The sequence below is a fragment of the Aquila chrysaetos genome, chromosome Z, assembly GCF_900496995.4.
Source record: "Aquila chrysaetos chrysaetos chromosome Z, bAquChr1.4, whole genome shotgun sequence".
NCBI classification, from domain to species: domain Eukaryota; kingdom Metazoa; phylum Chordata; class Aves; order Accipitriformes; family Accipitridae; genus Aquila; species Aquila chrysaetos.
In genome coordinates, this window is record NC_044030.1 from 11,542,755 (window position 1) to 11,569,261 (window position 26,507).

The 26,507-nt window shown below is 43.3% G+C and overlaps 1 protein-coding gene across 1 annotated transcript in view; it reads left to right on the top strand.

The window, feature by feature from the left end:
* Window positions 1–1,952: 1,952 nt before the first annotated feature.
* Window positions 1,953–26,507, top strand: part of MUSK (muscle associated receptor tyrosine kinase) — a 57,904-nt gene continuing 33,349 nt past the window's right edge. The window contains exons 1-5 of the mRNA XM_030005759.1: window positions 1,953–2,093; window positions 6,323–6,449; window positions 9,684–9,835; window positions 11,273–11,400; window positions 11,922–12,063. Of these exons, the coding sequence (XP_029861619.1) occupies window positions 1,997–2,093; window positions 6,323–6,449; window positions 9,684–9,835; window positions 11,273–11,400; window positions 11,922–12,063 (646 nt within the window). The 5' untranslated portion in view covers window positions 1,953–1,996. The remainder of the gene's footprint in view (window positions 2,094–6,322; window positions 6,450–9,683; window positions 9,836–11,272; window positions 11,401–11,921; window positions 12,064–26,507) is intronic.

Below are 26,507 nucleotides of genomic sequence, written 5' to 3' on the forward strand. Positions count from 1 at the left end.
GTCCTTAATAAAAATTTATAAAGCAGGGGGAATGAGAGGTTAGGAGTAGTTTGGTAATCCTAAAAATGCAAAGACATTATTAACATGTAACAGCCATCGCTGTCAGTGTAATTTCTAAATTGCTGTAACTGGCAAGTAAAAGGGAAAGCTTAATTTTTGGACTTGTATGGGATGTTGCAGATTCAAAGCCCTCATAACACAGTCCAGACAGGAATCCAGTGATGTAGAGGTCTTTGGTCAAGTCCCTCCGTGGAGACAATTTTACCCTAAAAGACCAAGTTGCATTTCTATGGAGCAGATTAATTGGATGTGTTTGGACTTAAACAAAACAAAAGAAATATTTGTAAGTTCAGCCATAAGTCAGGATTTCTCTGTTCCCTGGTAGGATTATTGTTGTTTCATTGTTGTCTTGTTGTTTTGCTTTGTTGTTACTAGCTCCAGAATTCCTGGAAGATCTTTAACACATGTTCGGCAACTGCTTCTGCCTTTATTCATCTTCAGAGGAGCACTTGTCTAGGGATCTTTGCTCCTAGTCAGCAGTTGTGTGTCCCTGAAGTAACACTGCCATTATTATCACACCATGCCAAACCATTGGGATTCACACACACATAGCTCTGGCCAGCTTTACTCCATTTGCTCCTCAGAGGAAGCATTGCTGAACTATGTGCATTTATTGCAGAAACAACTGTTAAGAAGTGGTTGAAACCGAGAGGTTCAGCAAATAAGGAAATTCCAGAGATCTCTAAGTACCTTTTACTGTGATGTGTTATGACTGCACATTCCCTTTCCTCAAACCATGCCTTTTAGTGCAAAGCTCACATCTGCTCTGCTGATAACGTGATGAAAAGTATCTGGAGTCATGTTCCCAGGGCATCATCATCAATTAGATTCTCCCCAGCCTGATTATTCATCTTTTTCTCTTCTGCTCATGCAGATGTTGCCCCCACATCAGCCTTTCCACAGTGGCAAGACTGATTGCAAACACTCTTCATACAAATATTTATGCTGGAAAAATAGGGAGTGCAAATGACTTGACATTTTTTAAAAGGATGATGTCATGTAGACCGCTGTGCTAGGATGGGGCAAGACAGAGTTAGTCAGGAGATTGCCTCAAGTCTGATGCTCCTCTAAAGCTTCCTAGAAAACGAGCTCTAATTTTCAGTCTTTCTCTTTAGGCAGAAACCTGGTGGATAATAAGATATTTCTGAGGGATTAATAATGTCAGTACCCAACAGTCATATTTCCCTATGGCAATGCCTCTACCCATGCCCAAATCCCCTGCTGATGTTGAAATGAAATGCTCCTTTTCTCCCAGGGTATAAAGGTCGCTCCCACTGTGGTTATTCACTTGTTTTGGGTCTGTTTCCAGGACAAGGCTCTGCTTTTTCAGTGTGCTGCAGCAGTTCTCAAAAACCGACAGTCTCCTTGGCAAAGAAGGGCACTTTCATCCCCCAATGCCAACCTCTCCCGCTCCAGCAAATGCATCTGTTAAGAAAAGAAATGCTATCAGCAGGGCAACAGGTGGCATATTGCAGCCAATCATCAAAGTTTATAATAAGACAGAGGGAGTGCATGTGAGAGACAGAGGAGAAAAAACAAAAAAGAGGGGGACTAGGCTGAATGAAAATCCAGTGGCAAGCATTTTTTCCACTACTGCACTTACACAGTGCTGAAATAAATGCCTGGTGACTTCGCAGCACTGGGGTAGGGTACTGCCCTGGAAATGCATTTGCCCATTGTACTCCTCTCTGTTTGCTTAGAAGGAATTCAGAAGGGATTTGCTTTCTCTTGTTTCACGAGCCCCACGCTTTCACACTGACCGAAGTGGATACTCACCAGCTGGCCACGTCCATCACCCCTGCCGGGTGGGAGAATTCCTGATTATACTTAGATCCCACAGACCCTGCTCCGTCATTAGCGGACAAGCTCTGCTTGCGCACCGCCATCCGAAATGCAGCCGGCCGGGAGGTCCGCACGCCTCGCCTGAAGAAGCCAGATGCCTTCTGTATCAAATATGAATGACCTGCTGAAGGTGCCTCTGGTGCACATCCTCACCCTGGCAGCCCTCGTCTTGGCCGACACGCTCCCAAAAGGTTTGCTTGGAGGGGCTTTTGCCCTGCTCTGCTTCTGCCACTTGCTGAAGGAGGTTTTGCAAAGGGGAAGGCGTCTCTGGTAACGGTGGGTTGGGTGGTGCGGTAGCATTCCCGGAAGGGACAAAAATGTGCTGCTTTTGGTGGTCACTTCACTGCTTTTAGAAGGATAGCAGTGAAAATAATCTCATATTTGTGTCTGGGATTGAAGGTTCTTTGTCTAGGAAGGACACATAGTCCCGTTGTAATGGGCAGGGGAGACTTTGGGGTTCAGGCTGGGTGGGATGGACATTTCTCATGTCAAAGGAAGCTTACAGGTTTTAATGGCTAGTAGCCCAAGACTTGTGGTGTTCTGCTTGCCTGTGTATGCTTATAAATATATAAAGCTCAAAGAAGAAGTGAATAGCTATAATGTCTTTACAGAACGTATATATAGAAATACAAATATGCATGGTTTGTATTGCATATAACATAAAAGTTATTATACCTTCTTCCTCTCTTGTGTGCACACACACACGGACACAATCACACATACTTTTAGCCAACACAAGAACAGAAAAAAACCTGTTTAGAAAAGTCTTTGAGGGACAAAGTGCAAAAGTAGTCTTCTGGACGTACAGTCTGGTAACCCTGCGGACAAAAGGTTTTGCTGCATGGTGATTGTCAGGAGCCATTCAAAGTATACCAGAAACTCTGCAGCTTCAGGAAAAAAAAACAAACCTACAAGCAGGATGCCAATATTCACCTGTTAGGCCAGCACCACTGCTCTTGCAGGGCTGTGCTCTTACAATTGTTAGTCTGGTTGGCCTCAAAATGGAAAAAAAAAGAAGGTCTTTTCTTTATAAAAAAGTTTGGAAATAAAAATGTTAATTTTTTCCAAAGACACTAAAGTAAGTTGGTGAACCCTGGTCTTTTTTCAAGCTGTGGTAAGACAGGATTGAGAGACAAGAAAAAGAAAGAGGAAGGGGATTGATTTTTGTTGGTGGCGCAGTGCAATGAAGAGATACACATCCTTTCTTAAAATGTCACAGGTGGCTGAATTGCCTTGTTCCCTGAGAGAGGTTGAAACGCTACTACAGCCCAGCGGTGTCCTATAGAGGTTTTGCAGCATTAGCTGGAAACTTGAATGAGCGGCTTTTGACCAGAGGAACTGCAGTATCTCCATGTGTCTGCAATGTTGCAGGGGAGACCGGTTCTGTTTTCTGCTTTGTTTTGTTTGCCTTGCTTGTCTTGTTTTGAAAGTGAGAATCCAAAACCGAAGCTGAGCAATTTGGGAGCTTCTGGTGGGCTGGGGATAAAAGGGGATTTGGCTTTCTCATGGGCCCCGTGACTGGCCTTGGGTCATTTTGCTATCTCCAGAAACTACAGCTGACATCCAGAAAAATGGCACCAGTGTGGCTTTACAGATATATAAATTAATTGATTTTCAATGTTATTTAAAGCCACAGGCTACCTAAAAAGTGTCAGAGAGCCCCAACGGAGGCACACGGAAAGGTCTGGCGCCATTTCTATATGCTGATACATATGTTTGTACACATTGTTTAGATTTTATTTTCCCACGTTAAAATCTGGTAATGAAGGCATCATAAGTTCTGATTGCTTTCCTGAGAAAACACGGACTGACACTAACACCTGACCTTTTTGGACGACTTTTAGAAGCAGACACCATCTCAGCCATTTTGGGGCTCTCTCGCCACCTCACGACAAAATGGCGGCGTGCTCCACCGCTTGCTGTCCCCTGCAGACGCACCGCGCGTCCTTCAGCCTCGTGCCCTCTGCCCCCTCACCCTGGCTACAGGAGCATTGCCTTCACCTCCCCGCCGGCCCAGCACTCGGTTTTAATATCGGAAAGGTGAAAAAGAGCATAGGAGAAAATGACACATCGCTGTGGCTGTCATGGTTGCTCTTCGAGGATGTAGAATTTGGGGAGGCAGCTGTAAAAAAAAAAGTTCCCTTTCTGCTTTTACCACAGTTAAAGTGCTGTCGGTTTGGACAGTATTTTCTATGAGTATGGGCTTGATTCTGCCCTAAGGGCTGCGCACTGGCTTTCAGGGGATGCCAGATCAGACCGGTGTAAGCAATATTGCTAAGGATAATTCTGTCATCTGTTGAATAAAAGAGATACCATAAAAGTACTTAACTGTTGCTAGAGAATTTATTTAACGAATAAAACTGACAGCCCTTGTTTGCCCAAAGAATAAAATACTGTCATGATGCACACTGGCTCTTGGTACATATCTAACTTTATTAGTTGTGAGAATGGCCATGCTTATTGTGATAACACAGTTATAAAACTGGTTGCTTTGAATTTTGGTTACTGTAAAAATTTACGTTTCTCAGGGTTAAAAAAGCATCCTTCCAGAGATCAAGGCATGGGGACAACAGCAGTAAAAACATACTATATAAAATTAGATTGTAAAACCCCATTTCAGCCAGGCTTAATGCCATCAAAACCTGATAAACTCTGTCATAAAATAACAACGTCCCCTTTGAAGTAGACAAGATAACCATCGGTGGAGGTTACTCTCCTAAGACAACCTTCAGTAGCAGGGAAATTTAGGCATTATGAAAATCTTCCATTTGGTTTCACTGGCGTGGGATTCATCTGGGGTGCAGTATGGATGATTACTTCTACCTAGTGTGACCCAAAATGACTCAGTAAGTTGAAGCCTGATACAATTTGAAGCAGTGATCTTAAACAATGAATCTGACACAAGAGTGTTTTAACTAATGTTTAGTTAATATAATCTTTAGTGCTACCTTAGCTGTAGTTTTAAGATCTTTTTATAGAAGTAAAGTCATTACCAATTTTGCAATCTGAAGTCATACAATCTAGAAATATTATTGAGGCAGATTCATTCTAATGACATTTCAAAAGTGTTAGGACTTTTACATAAACCTGATAGTGGAAGCCGATCCTTTCTTCCTCTAGCTTCGTTCCAGCTGAACTCCAATGACAATCTAGTTTTTACTCCCATGTAAATTGAAAAAGCATTGAGGTAAAGGCTTTCTATTATTCTCGGTCACTTAAATTGAAGTGTCTTGTATTTTGCCTTTTTTTTTTTTAAGGAAGGAGGGGTAAAATGGATGTAGTTTATTTTTTGCCTGGATTTAAATCTTACTGTATTGAGGAGGGCCAGCAGATACAGTACAGGCAGGATTTTCTGGTGAAAAGACACACAGTGTGCCACATACTGCTACAGTCAGCGAGGAACAGGAAGATTCCTGCATCCGCTGTACATTTTCAAGGTGGTGTTTCAGGAATATGGTATGAACCCAGGTCATCTCAGCACAGCTGTCAATGAAATCCAGTCCAACAAATATTGGATGTGTGTCCCTCACAGCCATAGATTAAAAGTCATTCATGTCTTTGGAGGCAATGACTGCAATGCATACCATACTCAGGGAAAGCAATTCACTAGGGGTACCCTTTGATCCCTTCCAGCTGTGCTTCAAGTCTTTTACTAGGGCGATGGAAAATGTTTCTAAAGATACATTCAAATAATATATGATGACAGGTCTGTGATAATAAGCATCAGACACAGCTATTAGACTTCTAACCCTGGTGCTACTTGGTTAGAAAAGGTGAGAAAAAGAGATTGTGTGCTAGTCATGCCACAAATCTGGAAGACCTCAAGGGCCTTTACGAGCCTGGCTTTGAAAAATATAGTGCTGTATAACAGGTTTTTTTAAAAAAGAGAAATAGTTGAGTGGAACAAACCCCGTATTAATGACGAAGAAGCCCAAATCTCATGTATTACGTGTTAATAAGGAGGCACTGTGCCCACTCCAGGGGTAGGTCATCTTAGCTTCAATTTGCATGCTGTTCATTGCACTTCCAGCCCATGCAATGTCACCCCCATAGTAGGGGGACAGCCTCACCTGTGTCCTCACAGTATGACACCTGGTGCTGTGCACCTTGGGGGAGAGAATCTTTAGAAACACAGGACGCACTGGGCTTGCTGCAGCTGCCCCATGCTTGGGTCTTTCTGTTTTGCACCCTATAGAGAGAGAGCGAGGGAAAATGCAAACAGAAGGCTGCAGCTACAAATGTGGAGGGGCCTGTGTTACAGCAAATGCCTGGAGGCTGTGCAAAGAACCTCTGCACTGGGGAAAAAGCCATGGATGACCCTGCAGGGACACGGGTGCCTCCACCAAAGGAGTCTGGCAGGATGCATGCCTGTGTGTGGGAGGCACCAGGAGGTTTTAACTTTTTCACTTCCTTCACACAGCTCCCTTGATCAGCACTCCTCTGGAAACTGTGGATGCGCTGGTAGAGGACGTCGCCAAGTTTGTCTGTGTAGTGGAGTCGTACCCTGAGCCAGAGATTACGTGGACGCGCAACAGCATTCCCATCAGGTAGGGAGCAGACCCAGCCCTCTCCAGCATCTCCTGTCAAAATCATCAGGGCTTTCCTTCATGATAAAGGAGATATCTGGAAATATTAAAATGGGTCTGTGCCAGGGAAAAGGGTGAGTGGCTGTAATTATATAGGCATCTGTTTTCCTTAGGGAGTGATAGGAGCACCTGGGGGTTGCTCTTGCAGCTTCACACATTTGAGCTTGGAGACAGTTGCAAGCAATGCAAGGAGTTTGCTCTCCAGCTTCAGACAGTGCAATCCGCTCTGTTCCTTAGTTCATGCATTTACAAAGGAGGACAATACTGTATAATATTTAAAAGGAACATTGCCAGACTTGTTGCCTGAGTGTCTTCAATGTGCTTGGAAACTTTGCATGGAAGGGGTCATGTCATCCTATTCTTGTTTGCTTCTAGTTCTGGATCTGACAGTAGAAAACTGGCTTCTTGTTGTTATGCACAGTCAGACATTAACCACCAGGCATCAAGGTGCTGCCAAAGAAGGCAGCCTTGGAAACATGTTATGGAAGTTGCTACCATTGCTTTAACTCTGCTGCTGCAGTCAAGCTCTTGCAAATTAAACTGTACCTGATCTTCCAACTCTGAAATCACATTACGTCTGCCACATGGCTTCACATCATTTTCTTGTTCTAGATCACTGTTAGTGACTCCCTCTGTAAGGGAAAATTACAGAACAATCTCTGTGTAACACAGTTAAGGCCTGCTCTCCACAAGAGATGTCCATCTTAGGCAGATGGTCACCTGAAGCACAGTTCCTGCTATCAGGGTCAAACATCCAAAGAGCCCTTGAACCATTGGCTTGGGAAACTCCAAATGTCAGCAGCAGAAGGAGGTCTTACTGCTAGGAAGACCATTTTAGAACAGCAGAAAAGCAGAACACTACACATATGCACACTGGCTTTCAGAAATCTTTTCTTCACTGCCTGCAACAGAACCTCAGCAAAACCCCAATCCCAACCCTGTGACCTGGCCTTGTTGCAGGATAGAGGTCTGAATTTTCCACGGATGTTATTTCCAAATAAGGTCGCCTTTGTCCTAATTCCTTCCCCATCAGTGACAACATGCCTGAAAATCAAAGCTGGAAGAGGAAGCCATTCATGCAGGACCATGGAGATTACATGACATGGTCTTTAAAACTTCACTCTCTCTGTGTTCTAAGATCATACGAAAACCAGATCATTTCTCGCCCCAATCCCCACTTCCAGAAGCCCAACACACCTTTCTAAAAGCCATCCCTCTCTCTCTGAGGCACAGTGCCTTTTTCACAACCTTGGCCAAAACGGAAAATACTGATCAAAAAGCTCTGCTGGTGAGGCCAGAGAGCTCAGGTGCTTCGTTCCTTTACTGGGGCTTCTGGAGCAACATTAATAGCAGCAACTATTTCATTTTCCCAAAGCTGTGTTGGCATTAATAGTCAGTGCTGCTGGGTACAAAAACTCAGACCAAAGACAGGGAAATAAATAAGCTGAAAATATTTCTATTACTTTCCAAGAACATGGATGAAAGTATTTGACAATGGAAAAGGATCAGATCAGTGGGCTTTTTTTTCTGAAAAAAACATATAAACGCATTTATGTGCTTGTGTGTGTCTATGTATCAAACTTCAAAGGGGCTGGTTATTGCAAGCAATAAATATCTGTTATTTTATTAACAAAATTTTCTTCTTTTGCCAAGGTCCCAGCACCCTGAACAGAAGGCTAAGGTAACCTTCAAAACAACAGAGTATGTAAACATTCAACTTCAATGGGAATAGTGCCAGGACAGAGGCTCTTGTCAGCACTAGTCTTCTGGAAGCACCTTTCCTTTTGGCATCCCAACCTGTGCAAGTATACTGACAGGTGCCCTGTGCTGAGTGAAATGGTTACCTGCCCCATCTCCCAGGGCAGGGCTGTCTGGGGTGAGCCTTCCTCAGGGAAAGAAGGGAACGGAGCATGCACATCTTTTACATGATGGATAAGTTCATTGTACTCTTTCTTCTCAGGGTGAAAAAGAGGAGGGAGATACCAGACTGAAAGGCAAAAAGCTGTTGAAAGGAAATATGTGCCTGTAACATCATAAATGGCACATTCAGATTACTCAGTGACTGCTGTACAATTTTTAACAGTAATAAGCAAAACAGGACATACTTAGACATCAGGTATTTGTGATAGTTTGGGAGACAATCCTCAGGTCAGATCCCTTTTGCTACCGTTCTTCAGAATCAAAGGCCAGTTGCATGAAAGTGCTTCCAAAAAGCATCAACAAAGGTGTGAAAATCAAACATGGAGGAATTTATGAAATGTTATGCAAATCTTGTTCCTCTGAAGTTTTACTATACTTTTCCAGTTTTGCAGTGAAAATCAGAGATCAGCCCTCTGCTTTCTTACCACCTTTCTTTCTGTCTCTCCCTTGCTCTTGCACACGTACACACACACACATGTGCACACTCCATGCTCACAAACAGAATTAGTCTTTGCTCTGCAGACTTTGTTACAATATCTTGTATCTTTGTTGCTCCACCTTCTGGGCTTTTCTTTACTTCTCTGAAGTCTCCAGGTTAAAGCCTGCTGTCATTAAACTGTAACTACCCTTGCATCCTGTAATCTTTAGATGGCTTCTTTTCTTCAGTGCATTTCTTTGCTTGTTTGTTGGTTTGTTTTTTTTTTTCCCCAAAAAATAGGCAACACCACTCCTGGATGCAGACACAAAAATACTCGTTTTTTGGTTTGCACCTTTTTTCTGCAACACTAAAAATCTTTCCATAACATTATCTGTTTACTGAAAAAAAGATTTTTTTTTTTTTTTTTTTTTTTTGAAGAGGGTTTCTTTAAAAAACTTCAGCCAGTTCCAGTTCCTATATAGGCAGTCCTTCCCTTGCACTGAGTGATTATATCTAAAACAGGACCCAGCTGGATAAGATTACTTGTGCTCATGCCTGTCCTTGGCCAGACAGAAACCCAACTGCGGTACGTACTTACTTTACCAATACCTGACTGGAGGAAGAATTGCCACCATGCTGGTGGCAGTCAAGAACCGCATGTTCTAATTAGACCAAACCAAATCTTAAGGCCCAACTCAACAATTTCAGTGCTTTCCCTTCTCTTTGCAGGTTGAAAATAAAAAGTAAAACTTATTGCCATTTGTAGTGTCGTCAGCGGTCTGCAGATACAAATGCAATTCCCCCTGTCTGTCCCCAGCTGTCCCCCCGCCCCTGACAATCTGTGCTGTGCCCCGCAGGCTGTTCGACACCAGGTACAGCATACAGAGAAATGGGCAGCTCCTGACCATTTTGAGTGTGGAGGACAGTGATGATGGGGTGTACTGCTGCACGGCGGATAATGGGGTTGGAGCAGCTGCGCAGAGCTGTGGGGCTCTCCAAGTGAAAATGCGTAAGTAGGAATGTAATTTCTTCCTGACACCATGTGAGAGTGTAATTGAGGGCCTGAGCAGACCCCCAGGTATGGCCCCTGGTGGTCTGTATTCAGGGCAGACCCATGTTCCTGTGGGGCTGGGTGCAGTCCTTTGAGGCAGAAACATAGTGTATTGGATCATATCTTAACTAAAAGCGGTTGTGATTATTCACTTTGAATAACACACACTTGTGCTAAGATCAGAGGAAATGTTTGCATAGCAGGGGATAAAATACAATGCTTTGAAGAATGCCCTTTGTACAAAACTTCGTAAAAGCAGCACAATTTGATAGATTAGACCTCCATAGCAATGCTGCATAAATCCCTTGTGAATTTTAAACATAAGATTTCACTAATCAGATTTATGCCTGAGGATGGCAAAAGCAACTAAATGCCGTTCAGATGTTCTTAATAGCAGTCTTGAAAGGTCTGGAGCACAGTGGTGTAAATCTCATCATCCCACGTGGAAGGCTGAGGACTGGTTCTTGCAAAAGGCTATATACGTGCTGAACTCAGTCAAGCTGAACTCACATGGCTGCAGTTATTTACACAAACACTTAAAAGGGCAGCTGAGATATATCCTGGCTAAAGCATCTGTGTGTAGTAAAGGATTTGTTTGCACTAATGAGCATGACCCTCCAAGTCTGGTAATTCTGGGGCTCTCCAGCACCCCAGTCGCCTGCACGTGGGGGCCAGGAGGTGATGCTCTCTGAAGATCATTTTTCTGCTGGTTCAGTATCATGCAAGGGAGGCAAAACTTCAGATGTCCCAAAACACTGAGATGAAGATCTTTTTTACTCCCAGTTCAGAGTAAGCTAAGCCATGTATTTCTTTGCGTAAAATGGATTTAAATTAGTCCCATATTAACTTTAAGGGAGTTTGATTGTTTTTTTATTTTCTTTAAGGATTCTTTCTCCTTTTTACTAGCATAGTTATAAATCCTTCAATTAGGGACATTAGTTGAGTTTACATGCCCTTCTTGCTGAGCTAGAGGCAAGCCTGGGTTAAAACTATTTCAAAACCGATTCACTCCAGATCTGAGTTTTCACGCAAGACATTGTTTATGCAGTGAAGAATGTCAAATCCTGGAATGCAAACATTCTTCAATATTGGAAATACTCTTATCTGGATTTGGATTTTAGCCCAGGCCCTAATTCAAATGACTGTCAAACTCCACTGCTGAAAACAAATAACCCATGCAAGTTAGCTGCTTTTGTGTCCATAAACTGAAACTCTGAATGCTGTGCTTAAGAAAGTTTTTTCTTTCCAAGGCAGCTCATGACCTACTAAGACCCCTCTATCTTTCAGCAATGTACAGAAAAAGCAGCAGAGATTTTGTTGTCATTTCTGAACTTGTCCTATTCTAGTATGTCTTAACTTCAGTTCAACTTTAATTTTAGACTTTTCAAATTTTAGGACCCAAAATAACCCGACCACCTATAAATGTGGAAATAATAGAAGGGTTAAAGGCTGTTCTTCCATGCACCACAATGGGGAATCCAAAACCTTCTGTTTCATGGATCAAAGGAGAAACAGTTGTAAAGGTGAGTAGAGAGTGAAATTTAAGTAATGCTAACTATTTGTTAAAGGTACTGTGTTAAAATATTAGCATCACTTACAGCATTTGTAAATTCTAGTTGCTAGGAAGCAAGCATTTGGAAAATCCAGGGCTCATCTCAAAGGTTTGCATCTGCAATAATTCTGCCTATAAATCAAATATTCTCTGTGTATCTAGATTTTATATTATACATATTTATTACTAGTAAGGGTTGCCAAATGCTGCTGAATGCACTTGTTAGTGTTCTCATAAATAAGAGCTACTGAGCAGCCTAGCTAAGATTCAGGGCTCTTTTGAAGCTGTAATTCACTGATCTGCAAAACCAGGGATGGGTGAGTGTGTCATGACAACGCTGAGTAGGAAGAGCTGGCCCTAAATCCTTCAGTTGTAGGACAAGATAAATAATTTTCATGTGTGTAAGCCCAATCTTTGCAAGCAGATATTTGGTGCTGCTTGTGTGCAGCCTGCATGTAGAGCCCTCACATCAATCGCTTCTTCCTCTGGCAGGAGAATGCTCGCATTGCTGTCCTTGATTCAGGGAATTTAAGGATCCACAATGTTCAGAGAGAAGATGCAGGACAATATCGATGTGTTGCCAAGAACAGCCTGGGCACAGCCTATTCGAAACCCGCAACTGTGGTAGTGGAAGGTGAGTAACCCTTGCACTGAGCTCCAGCTCTGCTTGCCAGCTCCTCATGCATACTTGGTTAACCTGTATTAACCCGAAGTATCACATTGATGTTGACAAAAACATCCTAGGGTGTGACCCAAAAGGCAGAAGAAGGGAAAGGAAGGGAAAGCAGAGAGAGAAACAGAGAAAGTTTGTCCACACCTCCTCCCATTGCTGGCTGATGGTGAAAGGGACTGTCTGTGGAGGTCCTTGTCCACGTCTGCTCTGGTGGGATATTTGTCTGAGTAAGGACTCCCAAATATGTTTTTCCTTCTGACTGATGGTTTCCAAGATGCCACCTTGTTTCTTGTTTGCAAAGTCCCACCAGACCTGTGGGTTATACATTATGGCTTGTGAAAATGGACAAGTAGAAAGCTGATGGCTCTGGAAACTCACTGCAAAGAGCCTGATCAGAGAGAGCTGCAGCTCTCTCACAGCAAACACTGAAGCATTTTGCAGCATTGTGTATGTCCCCCTTCCTTTCCTCTTATTTTCCATCTGTATTTCTTGATTCTTCAGGTAAACAGAGCTTTTCTCTTTGAGGACTTGAACATTTTCTGCCTGCTAAACTGAACACCAGATTGATTTTTCAGTTTCTGTGCTTTTTGTGCTCAGTATCTGTCTCTTATTTACAGAAGGTGTTTGCTTTGTGGTATAAATCATCACCAGCTTCAGAATGCTGAGACCAGTGGACTGAAGGGGAACCCAAATGTAGGCAGTGAGGCATTCAATGTTCCCGAATCCTATGAGAAAAGTTGGGTTATACAAGGTTTTGCGGAGTGGGAGAAGGGATGACTGACTCAGTAGATGAACTAATTTTTACTTCTTTTTCAGAATGACTGCACTGTAGAAAGTGGAGAAGGGTCCCCATTTGCCTAGTAAGCTTCAAAAGATTTTTGTAGGTTACATTTGGCTTGGGACTATCAGAGGTTACTTAGGGTGCAATCCCCTTTCTAAGAGGACCATTGACTTTCTTCTGGGAGTGCGATCAGGTATATTAGCTCCAACTACAAATTACTGTAAGTCTGCTGTCTCCCTAAAAAATGCATTCATTTTTCAGTTTTTTTTTTTTTTTTTTTTTTTTAATATTTACATGTACAGACTTCAAGTATGTTAGAAATTCCTTAAATGCTTTAAAACAGGAAGGCAGCTATTCCTAATCTAGATTCAGAGCTGTAGTCCTCCTGAGCTACAAGCGATGGGGCACACTAAAGACACTGGGATCTGGCTGTGAACGGCTTGCATCCTGGGTTTTGGTTTGGCCCCATCACTGAAGCAGTGGCCAAAGGCTTGTTAAGAATTAACTGTGAATGGCAAATACTCAGTGCCATACATACAATGCTCCCCCACCCCCCATGCTGAAAGGCCTCAGGCACTGGGATTTTATTGCTTGGGATCTACCAGAGTCAGTTAGGAAATCCAGAAGCGGCCTGGAACTACACAAAAATCCAGGCTGCTAAGATTGATATCTTGTTTTGTCACTGTCTCCAGAATTATGCAGTCGCCTGTTAATTCAAGGAATGGCAAAATAATCCACAAATATCCTACTTGCAAAAGAGAGCCTGTGTGTTGCTCTTTTTAAAATGAGGAAGATTAGTTCTTAATTAATCAATGGGCCCTTAGTGCTCCCACACAAACTATCCCCTCATGTTCCATTCATGTGTTGGGTGAACAAAGCAGTACTGTTCTCCAGGTTCGTCTTGGTTTCTCTGGTAGGGCACCCATATAATATACCTTGTTTCAGGCTTCCACCCAAACTAGACTCATGCATGTTTGTTTTACTTTTTTGGCTTCCAAAATCCAAAGGTAATAATCCTGACTGCAGCTTGCTGTGTATACAGATCCCTTCCCCACCCAGTATTTTATATTAATTCTCATGGATATTTAACATACATACATATGCACATACCTGTGTATGCACGCAGGTATGAGCACACACATACATCCCCTCCACGGACCTTTTATCATTATTTTTAGTATCCTTCCCCTCCTACCTCTTCTACCCCCTTAGTATCAGCATATTAAAATAACTCCAAGCAAATAATCATCTAAAATTACTTGATACAGAAAAATCACACTTCAGTCAGTCTTCTTTGAGCAATTGCTATGATCAGAAAACATGAAAATATGCTGTTTGTTGCTTCTCTGTAATAACACTACAACATTTTTTCTTAAATCTTGGTGCTACCATTCACTGGAGTTACCACCCTGCATAGTGTGGCTTAATATTAAAATAAAATGACTAAGCATGGCTGGTTAACTATGAATATTTAATCCCAAAGCAAATGCCCATTCAAAAAGCAGTGCAAATATTTATGCCCAGCTAAATCTAGATCAGGCAGGTCCTGATTTCTGGAAGAGGTTTCTAGTTTTCTGTTGTGAGCTTCCATTTGAACGGGTTCAGCGTTAGTCTTGGAATTAGTTTCAGGCATTGTTCAAAGTGCAGGGTTGTCTAATTTCTTGAAAGATAGACTCTTTGCCTCCTGCATGCAGTCAGGCTCCTTAAAGTACGTAAGGTCAGGCACACGCTTAAATGACTTGCTGAAGCTGGGCCCAGAAACTACGGTAAGTCTCAAATACATAAAATTATCTATGCTGGATCCACTCATTCAAACTGATGATAGTCTTGGCCCAAGCATTTACACCACTGAGGTGCCTTACAGTCCTACTTCTTGTCTGGTTTCAGTGGTCCTGGGTAAAATAATTTGAAGAATGCTGCTATTTTGATTTTCCAAATATTTTTTCTCCATTCCCTGTTGGCTTTCCTCAACATTTATAATACTGGCCTCTATCTATTACTTTTAAAGCACAGCTTTAATATTTTTAAAGCTTTATTATTTTTAAAGCAAAGTCAAAATAATTTGAGTAACAATTTTAGATTAATGTTGAGGTGCACTTCTTGTCAGGAGAAAGCAAGCAGTGGAGGCCTTTCTTAGTAGAACTGAATTTTCAGTTGTTCCTGATTTTTGTCAGTGAATGGGGCAAGGGCAATAAGGATCCTCTGGATGCTGCCCCCTGCGTGGACTGGTCCCTTGCCAGCGCAGCCTGCTTCCTCTCCTGGGACACTTTTCAGGCACCAGAGTTCAGGTGATGAACTAGTGAACTCTCATCATTTAAAGAGTTTTAGTGTCCAGAACTGGGTGAGGTTTTTAATTAGAAGGGTTGAAAAAGCCTGTCCTTTTGGACTGTGTTTTTTCCCCAGTTTGGGGCAAACCCACATGAATTTGGACACATGATGGTGAAGCTGATTCTTTCCTTAAAAGGCATAATCCATTAGGAGTGGAAACATGATCATAACAGACCTGACTGCTGGGTCTGTGGGAAGAGCCAGGATCTTCATTGGGAACCATGCTGAGCCCACGGAGAGCACTGCCCTTACCGAAAGGCTGCCTGGTGTGCCTGGAGGGTGTTAGGAGGAGAAGCAGAGTGTGGGGCATCCTCTTGATTTGACACCAGGGAGCAGGCACAGGAGGTTAGGGACAGGGAAGGGACACAAGAGGCAAGCATTGGCCAGGAGAGCCAAGTGAGTGACCATGCAAGGTAGACAGCCCTCCTGCTGAAGGTGGGTTGTACACTATTTTTACGATATTGGTGTGTACTGTAGCAATAAAATGACACATGCCTCTGGTTTAGCTCTGAGGGGACACCTCGGAGGAGCAGGGTTTGTTCCTTCCAACATGTGCTGGGGTCACTGTGAAGTGGTCCTCCACCAGCGCACTGGTTTCCAGCTGTGCGGAAGCTGCAAGGGTATATGGAGTTGGCTTTCCCCTGTTCAGTTCCTTTGTCAAATTAGTTACAGCCCACGCAACTTATGGAAGAAAGGACTAGTGGAAGTACTGGCGTGAGGCAGAAGTGCAGTAGGCAGAAACAAGCCTTCTCCACACCGCTCTGCAAAGCAGAACAAATGACCAATGATCAGTTTGCTGGTTCTGTTAAAATTAGCATGTGAGATTGACTTCCTGTTGCTCATATATGTCCAGAGATGGCTAAAGGAGGTAACGTGCATTTAGATGAAGGAACAATATTATAAGCTTGGCTGTTTGCCAAGAAATGTGTTTTTGATTTCCTAGAGGCAACATTTCTGACCTGCAGTTTTATATTAATTTTCTATCATCTTAAGCATTTTGCTAACCAGCTGTTTAATTGCTACATTATCGGTTTTGATAATGAACTTCTGTGAACCCTAGAAGAGAAGAGCGTCTATATCGTGAAGCAGTACCTTGCCAAAGGATTTATACAAATTTTCTGTTGATTGCTGTACTGATGCCTAAAGTGAACCTGTGGCTTAAAAGTTCCTGGATGAATCCAAGATTCAGAACTACGGTAGAATAGAAGCACTTGCTTGCTTATCTGATCTGTAGTTCACACAGGTGTCTGAAGGCTGTAGGTTATTGACAAGATGTTGGCTGAGATGGTTAAGATGTTCCATCCAGCTTTACCTGAAGATCACTCCTTTGGAAATAAATAAGAGAGCAGCTATTGCCTTCAGTAATGTTGAGAGTTGTCCTCAAGTAGAGGGCAGAAATTCCCATTGATGTCAGTGAAAACTGAGGGCAGGGTATAGACTTTTAGGCTGTACCAAGAATGCATTTCTTGGCCCTCATCGGAGCATTTGAAATCTGTAGGGTTTGCATGATAGGCATCATTAGTGAGACATTCATCTGTTTTTTCCTTCATGCATTGGACAGCTGTTTATGTAACATATGCTGTAGAACAGGAGGAATTTCAACTTTCATTGCTGTTTGCAGTGACATTGATCCAGTCCATTAATAGGACCAGTTCAGCAAAAGCTATTCAAGAGGTCATCAGGTTCAGCTTCTGGGCCTGCTGCCTAAAACTGTACACCCTCTGTGGTCCCCTCGGCTTGACATGTGTAACAATGATATTCTCCATACCCATTATGTATAAACTGTAGGACATTGAAAGAACAAATTTAAAGTCACAAGCTCTTGCCTGGTAAGAGGCATGGGAATATTCCTGAGTATGCTTGTCAGTGGGACATAGAGAGAAGCTGCCTGGTAGGTTTTTTTTAATGTGCAAAATAAATTCCACTGGTTTTGCTTTAGTCTCTTGCTATCTTTTTCAGATGTGGTGCTTATAATGAATATGCAAAGCATATACAAATCCTGCATCAAATAAGAAGCATCTTGCAAAACAGCAGTAGAACAATATGTTTTGCAATGACTTACAGGCTTGATCGCCTGACCTGGGGTCTGTGTTCTGGCAAAGTTTTTTTGTCTGCTTTGGAGAATGTTTCCTTCTCTCCTTGGGGGAAGGAAAGTGCCACTTTACGACTTGGTAGAAAGGGCTCCTGTCCTATATGTTCCTCATTCTTCAAAACAAAAAAGTCACAAAAGAAATGGAGAAGTTGACAGTGAATTGCTTACAGTTTAGAAGTAACAGCTGTTTATAGATGAAGCATAAAGTATAAACCATATATTTCTTTATCAGCCTAATTTTTATCTTCAACTATGGAATAAGCGTTTTCTGGTAATGAATGGAGTTATTGTCATTAAAATGTACAAAGGGTTGTGGTGGATTAGGCACTAACACAACTGAAGGTAGAATGTTCTTCTGAGAGGTGTCCTTCCATTCCAACAGAAGCATGTGCATGGAAGTCCTCTGCTGTAGGCAGACAGTCTGAATTGTCTACTGTGCTTTTTAGCCTTGCATACTGGGACTTCGAGTGCAGAAATCCTGAAAAAAAGGGTTTTCTTCCCCTGAGGATGAAGATCAAACTTCCTGTTGTGCCTTTCTAGCTGTGGCACCCAACCAGTGAAACCTCTGATGTTCCCAGTTTGCTCAGTGATGCATTTTAAATGTTGAACCAGAAATAAAAAGACCATAAATACATGGACTGTAATGTGAAAGGAAAGAGTACGCAGATAGTCCTGTTGGTTGCATGCCGAGTTAGATGCACGTCCATCTTACGATTTATGTGAAGTTGAGCTTGATCTCCAGCCTGTGGCACCAGAGAGTTGTGGAATTGAAGAGTTTTGGCGTATAGTGTGTGATAAGGTTTAGTTTTGAAGTCATCACAGTACAAAGGCATGTCTAGAAATTAGCAATGCCAAATCTGTCAGGAAACAAACTAACAAACAAATTACGTAGTACAAGTGCTGGAAGATCCAGTGTGCTCATCAAGAAACTAACTGGCTTCTCCATGAATTTAATAGCATGTTTGGATCAAATCTTCTCTGTAGTTTCCAACTGGCTGAACAGGGCATTGGTTGAGGGCTACTGATCCTTTCTTTATCCAGGCAGTTTCATTCATCCCTCTGTTGAAGTGTTGCTCCTCCACTTCCTCCTACAGTACTATGTGACAGCACACGAAGCAAACAAATCAAAACAAGTGTAGAAGCAATGCTCCTCACGCTCCCGACTTAGACATTGTTTGTTTTTGCGTTCCAATCCTGGTAGATAGAAGTCTTTTCCTGCCCACAGTTTATTGCTTATTACTAGCTACTAAAATAATACCCTGCCACAGGCCACAAAAATGTTCCCCTATAAGCCACTTGTGAGAACCGCCTTAGGCTTAAAAATAGGAAGATTCCTTGGAGAATCATCCCTTCAGAGGGAAGGATCTGTCAGGACAAGGGTAGATTTGGTCTAGAGTTTTGATTTTTTTTTTTTTTTAAATCATTTTGTCTACTTCTTGGAGGCAGTGAGGGGACTGCAGTCTAGATGACAATAGAAAGCAGTGCCTTGGCTATTTAGTTAAGAGGCTATGCCCACAAAGTCTAAAGCACTAGCTTCCTTCAGCTGTTTTGTGAACCTTTTATGTAGTCTTGGGACAAATCTGCATCACAGATAAATCAAAAGACAAGAAAGTCACACCATAATTCAGGTAACAAGTATGAAAGTATGTATTTAGTCCAGCTAATCTTTCAATTTGGATGGACCACATTCCAGAGATGGGCCCTATTTCAAATGAAAACTGACTCCAGATGTGCCATCCTGAAAGTTTTCTACAGTTTTGTGTCAACATGTCTGTACCTGGCATAGACGAAATAGGAAAGGGAGATACCAAGAGACCACCAAAGCAGCCAGTCAGCAGTGTTACCCTGACTCTTGCCGCGTTGCCCATATCAGCTATAGACGTGAAATCTGAATTTTTGTCTATGCCATCTTCTGAGGTAGGAAGCTTTGGGTGAGACGAATTGCTAATAGCAGACTGACAAGGAAGTTTGCAGTTTTGTATTTAAGTGCTGGGTGAAATTTCCTCAGGGAAATTCTGATATCGACACCAAGGAAGAGTGTTTGGCTCTGCCATGAGCAGAGGCAGAAACCCTGGGAAAGGATTGCCTTTCCTGTCCTCGGTGATGCTGGTGTACGTACCTGCAGGCAGTGTCCTATGGCAGTAAATGGTGAATACTGCGGTTTGCTGTTAAAAATTGCAAAGGGTTTGCAGGGAGGGAGCATTACAGGGAAAGAAAATAGTACTGAGCTTGCCTCTAATTACACCAGAGTAATTGACTGGGCTCAGCGGGGTCGCATGGGCATGACTGAAAGCCCAGAATATCTCATTAAATCTCCTCCTACCTACTGCATTCACCAGAGCCATCCTGAGGTTCTGCAGATGCTGCAGATATGACCATAGCCCTAATTACAGGGCAACAGGGCAAGCTGCAGGAGAAAGAAAACAGCCCCAGACCTTCAGCAAATGAATAAACAAGCGTAAACTATTCAGTTTATTCCTGAGGCTTGCTCTGCTGTGACACAGGTATGTGGTGCACGCTGCCTTCGAGTAATTGTTGCCGGGTGGCCTCCTGCACTGAGGAGCTGCAAAGCAGGCTTCCTGGGAACATGAGGTTTCTCACAAGGCATATAAGAGCAACTCTTCTTTAATGGGCATTTGAGCTTGCTATTCCCTTTTGCAAAAGCTGCTTTCCCCTAACAAAGAGTTTGGAAAGGCACTTAAAAAATATATGAATTTCTCACATCATTGCATGAATTGTGGTTTTAAGAAAAAAACCAGATATTGCGGACAAAATCCCTTTGGCTTGTAAACTGTCTTGGGTAGCTAGGAAGCATGTGCTTCCTGCACAAGAACAAAGGGAGTAGAAGATAGAGAATATCCATGGCTGTCAGATAAAGGGGGCCAGAGCAAACTGAGACAAGTATTCTGAAGTGATTGCATTTTACACTGAGAAACCAAGATAGAGCTGGGGCTGAAGATACAGAAAGGAGGGTTTTGAAGGCAACCTGGAAATTTTATAGAATCTATTTAAAAGACCAGTCTTGCTAAGTTGTCTGTGGACCAATACCATTTTTCTGAGACTGATGCTTTCTGTCTTCCAAGCACCTCTTCCATCTTTCTCATTCAGGTAGCCTTGGTGGCAGCGAAGGCCCTGCTATTGTTTTCTGTTGTAACTGACTTCCAAACTGTACAACTCTAAATTTTGCTTCTAGCACAAACGCCAGTTCTAGTGTCACACAATACTTCTAGAGTGTGTGTGCCTATACTGTGGAACAGAAAGTGTCTGCTGTTGTGCTGCTTTGTGTAGGAATGGTCCCCTCACATCTCTGAAATTGAATGCAGCCACAGGCAGCCCCTCAGAAAAAGGCCATCTCAAACTAGGAGTTGAGAATAGGGAGCAATGTTGGATCTCTGTGTTAGGAGGGACTAGCAGAGTTTTCAGTGTTGAAAAGCAAGCATGCATGGTGGATAAGGTAAGCAGGGAACAGGCTATTTGCTATCACCCCAAAACAAGAAACATCCTAGCAGCTACTGCTAGGAGCACTTTAAAATAGATGAAAGGAAGTACTTTTCACATGGCATGTAATTAAATTTATGGCATTGCTGTTACACAGTGGTGGAGACCAGATGTCAGGATGCTGCAGGGCTTATCTCAGTTTTAGGTATCCCATAACTGCCTGCTCCATTCCTAAGAGTGGGAGAGAGGGAGACTTCTGTGCAGCTGTGGAGATTTCAGTACACGCAGGCAGACTGGCAGCCTCGGCCATCATCTATGGCCCATCACGATGGCTGCTGAGGCTGCCAGTCTGCCTGTGTGTACTGGCCTCTTTCCCTCTGGTTTCTAAACACAACTGGAATGAGCAAGAGTTGCTCTTTGACTCAGGAGACTGGGAACTTCTTTTCCAGTTTCACATGCAATTGCGGGTAATGGCAGAGTTAAATGGCTCACGGTGTGTCTCCGTACTGTAGAAAAGCCAGAGAACTTTAGGGGAGGTTTAGAAGGGTCTTTCCTTCAGAGAAACCAAACACATATATAAGACCAGTACTGACATGAAAAGAATTTCCTTATTCATTTCCTTGGGAAGTAATTTGAACACGTTATCCTCGCTTGTCCTTGAATCTGGTGTTTGCTCTGTATATAGAAATGAACACTTGTACAGAACAGGTTTTATATAGTTACACAGGATATAAGCTATCTATTTACATTTTACTCCTGGTTATTATAGCTTTGCATATTTGCAGCGTCTGCTTTTAGGATTCCAGAGACATCTAGATGGGATGCAGTCTTTCACAGCTGAGAAGTTCCTGTGCTGGCTGGTGCATTTAGCATTATATGAGTCCTTCTGCTGATGCAAATTGTCCTACCGTCCGTAAATCTTGGAGCTCACCCTAGAAAAAAGTTGCCTTGAAAAGCTCTTGCCTTGCTAAGAAAATCTTGCTTTGATATTAGACACCAGAGCTTAGAATCTGAAGGCATACGCTTCAGGATTGAGATGTTGTGGTTTCCTCCATCTCCCTTCCACACAGATCTTGAGTTGTCCCTGCCGTCCATCTCACAGCCTCAGTATCTATGTATTGCTGTGCTGTCTGGCCTGGGCTGCATGAGGCGTTAGAACTACTGTAAGCCCCAAACCTCCCAAATCATGTACCAGGAGCCAGAAGAGCTTGGAGATTTTGAGACTTTGTACAAAAAGTTGATATTTCAAATGCATTAGGGGGTTCTCCTCCCAGATTTCCATGGTAACCAGGTGAGGGGCAGGCGAATGATGACGCACTGCTTGCTTATAGCACTTCTGCAGCTTACTGTTCTGGGGCCCACACCTGATAGTGCTGTTCCCTGGGAAATAATACAGTGGTTGTGTGCATTTCCTACTGTATTTGTCCTTTTTTTTTCTTTTGATAATCTGTATACATGTGGTTCTCTGGCAATAAACATGTCTGGACAGGGATTAAATAAAAATAGGTAAGCAATTTGATAAAGATAAGTGGACGTGTCTCGTATCAGCTTTGCCTGTGTCATTTTGCTCCTCTTTGTGATTACTTGGTAGTTTTGCAAAAAGATAAATATTGCAGTTTTGGTAAGAAATACTCAGAGATCAAAGCAAAACTGACCTTGCAGTTATCTTGGGATTTAATTATTAACCCAGCAGTTTTGGAATTGGGTGGGACACTGGCAGCACGCTTTGAGCAGTCTCAAAGGTACAATGTGAGTAATTCCCATATGGAGGCGTGTGGTGATCCATGTGCAGAGCCCGTCACTGCGAGAGGAGCTGCTGACTGTGCTTACTGAAGAATTTGTTTGTTCTCCAAGCTGGGATTCGGTCCCATCATGTCAGCTGCGGAGACTGTGCCTCACTTGTTCAGCCCTGGCTCTTGGCATGTGATTAGCTGCCGCACACAGCTCAGCGCGGCTGTCTCTGCGACCGCTGATGCACGAGTATGATGTGCGGCCTGTTCTTAGCCCCGGTATTTCAAGACTTGTTGGGATTTTACACAGATTAATTTGAAATGTCAGAAAACACAAATACTGTGGATTTCTATGTGTTTATAAATGTATTTGTCAGACCTCCCCTCATCTCTCACCGGTGGGAAGGAAATGGTAGCCCTTCTGCTTGTTATCTCGCCTTGACTGCCTGCTTTAGAGTTGTCAGGAAGAGTGAATGGATGTGAGATGAATGAATCTGAATGGGGCTTTAGACGACCGGACTTCTCACTGGCAAAAGACTGCCAACACCTTGGCACAAGTTTATGGTTCTTCAGAGCATATAGATGGAAAGAATAAATGATTTTTTATGGATTAGTAAGAAAAGTCCAAGCCCAGAGAAATCCTCTGTAGGGAAGGAGTCATTTCAATCTTTCACACTTCAAGTATGAAAGAGTTATAGGAACGTTGGTGAACGTGAACAAAAAAAATGCTTGCAGTTTAGCTCCTAAATGCTTACGCATGAACAGTATGCGGTGCAAAGGCTTTGCTAGGGTATTTATATCAGGAAAGTTTCCGAGGCGATGTGTAGCTTACCAGTTCCCCTAGAAATGCAGACACATTTGTTCTCAACGTGGCACCAGCTGTATCAGCAGAAAACGCCTTTTTGCACATAGGAGTTGCCTTTACCCATCATGTTTTGCAGCTTAGCTGGAAAAAAAAATTTGGTGTAAGACCTGACCGTAATCACCCAAAAGGCCATTTTTTCATGGTAAGAGCAGAACAATCGGGGAAAGTGGAGCAGGCTGAGATATCAGATGTGACAGTATGGACACACCAGGTCTGGCTCACGTGTTAGGCCAGGTTCAGACTGCGGTGGGAAGGGAGTGCGCACCCACTGTTGCCAGGCGGATGCTAACACAAGTTTAGCTCTTGGTGGCCTTATCTCAGTTTGGATTATCAGGTAGGCTTTACAGTAATCCAGGACTAGCAACAAACTCCTGGGCATGAATACGTGCAGATGTTGACAGGCTGGGTTAATTCACATACACTGGCAAATGTTGCTCATGTTCTCTGAAAGTCAAGGTTCACCAAAGGCAGTGGAGGCTCTGGAAAAAAAAAAACCACCCCAAAACCAGTGCTTGACTGGGCCTGATGTGTCAAAGCCAGCGTTAAGGCTTATGAAACCCTGGCTAAAAGGGGTGTCTTCCTGCAGTGGGGCTGCATGCATGAGGGTATCCAGTGAGCTCTGGGCATCACTTTTCCTTTCCTGAAAGCAACAGCATGGCCCCAGGCCACCCAGGCTGCTGTCTGGATGTGACTGGCCCAATCCAGCCTGTTTTAACAAAAAAACAGTCGTTACCCCATCAGGGGGGAGGCATCTGCCAGGACTGCAGGATTGGGCCCCAAACCCTGGAAATGAAACACAGCTCAGTCAAAGGCGACGGGAAAACAAAGTCACCTGGAAAGAGTTAGCCATTCAAACTGGGGGCTGGGGGGCCCCTGCTTTAATCTTTTTATAGTATAAAAATTTTCTGACTGAATTAAAGCCCTACTGTTTGGACTGGATGATGTTACCTAATTCTCAGAAACGAGAGCAGCTGGCTGCAGTGCAGATACCTCCTAGCAAGCTCTGCAGTGCACATCACATCATTTAGCAGGGCTGTAAAAGAAAGGACATTTATTAGGGGGCTTGGGAATGAAACTTAACGTGCTGGCTTGGCCTTTAGCGTGCCGGATTTCATTTCCAGCTCCTCTGTTTTATTTTCCACTTAAATAAATAAATAAATGAAGCCCTCTTCACCCACTGTCCCTAACTGCTTTTTGGCATGCCTTTGGGTAAATCCTGTGCTGAGAGCCTGGGGGTCTTGATGTGAATGTTGTTAACCTCGTGGTGATCTAGCTAAACAGGCAAAGTTCCTGGCAAAATCCAGTTTTGGGAGGGTCTGGAAAAGGAGGGCAAGTAATGGAGGTGTTAAAAATCACCTAATTGTTGGGAATTTTCACTCGTAGTTTCAGGGCCTGGGTTCCTCCATTTACCTACAGGACAGATTTTCTTCCCCATGCAGTCGCCAAAATGGACCTTAAGCTCATCCTGGTGGTCTTGCCCTGCTTTGCACTGGTGGAAGGTGACACTGGCAGATCTCACACAACCCACCCTGGCTTTCCCACAGCACCAAGTCTGCCAGCAATGGCAGTGTGTCGATCATCTACCCATAGATGATGGGGCTGAGAAATAGCTGATGCTATTTTTTTTAATGCTGTTTCCCAAAGTGATGAAGAGCTCTTTGGAAAATATGTCCCTGGTTGTGCCAGTCAGCGGTGCTCCAAAATCTGTTGGGATGTGGGGAGCCCTTGTTGCAGGGAATTCCTCACTTAAAAATAAAATAATGTAAAAACCCCCAGATTGTTCCATTCACAGTATCTAGAGATAAGTACTTAAGTTAAATAGCTAAACTTTAAGTAAAATACTTTTAAAAACCATGCAAATGTAAGTACTTGGAATGTTGAAGTATTAAATCTGTAACTTCAATTTTGAATGTCCTGGAAATGCACAGGGTGGCACTGGGCATAGCAGGAGCTTCCATTCTTCCATGCTTTGGAAATCAGCTTATTTCCTTATAGGCCCACTTTTATTTAGCCATCCCTCCCTGTGCTAGATAATACACTTGCACTACTTTCCACAAGAAACATGTGGATGCTTAGCAGCTGTCACTGGGTTTTTCATCCCTGTATTTGTGTTTTAAGCTTGAATGGCCTGACCCTTTGCCTTCTCTATGCTGGCAGATGAGTGCTTATGCCAGCAGTGGGCTGGGTTACTAAAGCAAGTGCTGTGATCAGTGCTGGAGGGAGGACCCCTGGGAGTGGGATGCAGCTTTCTGGCCTCCCCGCAGGTGCCACGAGTGAGCTGGACCAGCTGCCGTGCTCGCTGTGGCTTTGCTCCCCACCTGTGCAACTGCCATAATTTTCAAAATGCGCCTTTTTTTCTCCTGGATGAAAGATCCTCACAGATTTTGGGAGAGCAGCCAGTAGAGAGGAGGGCATATGGACCTGTGCCTGGCACCAGCTAATGGGGTGCTGTTAATTTGTCACTTCAGTATTAATTAAGCTAGGCAGGATCCGAGGAGCAGAGTTGTCAGGTGGGCAGGGTCCCAGTAGCACACTGAGAAACCAACAGCAGCATGAGAAAAGCACCAAGGGCTGTATTCCGGCTCTGGGAGCTGACGTGCTGGCTTTAGCGGGAGCTGTGTGCACATAACGGCTGCCAGGGGACAGGCTCAAAAGTTTAGTATTTCTCCGAATGAAGGATAATATGAGCTTGGCCCAGGGCACTCAGGGCTGAATTTGTAACCATCTGTTGTTAATAGCCTGAAGTGAAACTTCAGGCAAAGGTTTCATTTCTCTTATTATTCATCAGGAAAGTCCCTGGCCAGTGACTGCAGCTTTCCTTGTTAGAGGTGGAGCTTTCTACCTGCTGCCTTGCCGATGGGCAGGGGGGATGCAGCAGCCCCGATGCTGCTCTGCTTTGAGTTTAAGCAAGGGGCACTGAGCATCGACAGTGAGGAACTGCTTGGAGACCGTAGAGGAATTAAGAAGCTGAATATAATACGTATTCTCCCACCCTTTTCACTTCACTGACATTAAATTTAATCTTCCTAAAAATCCCTGCCCAGGAGCCTATTGAATGGCTGTGCTCCTATGACAAAAAATTTCTACCCTGAAATGTACTCCTAGTGTTGCCTATCCACGAGCAAAAGCTGGTTTTAGGCTCTTTGTTAATACAAATCTCAGTCCCTTCCC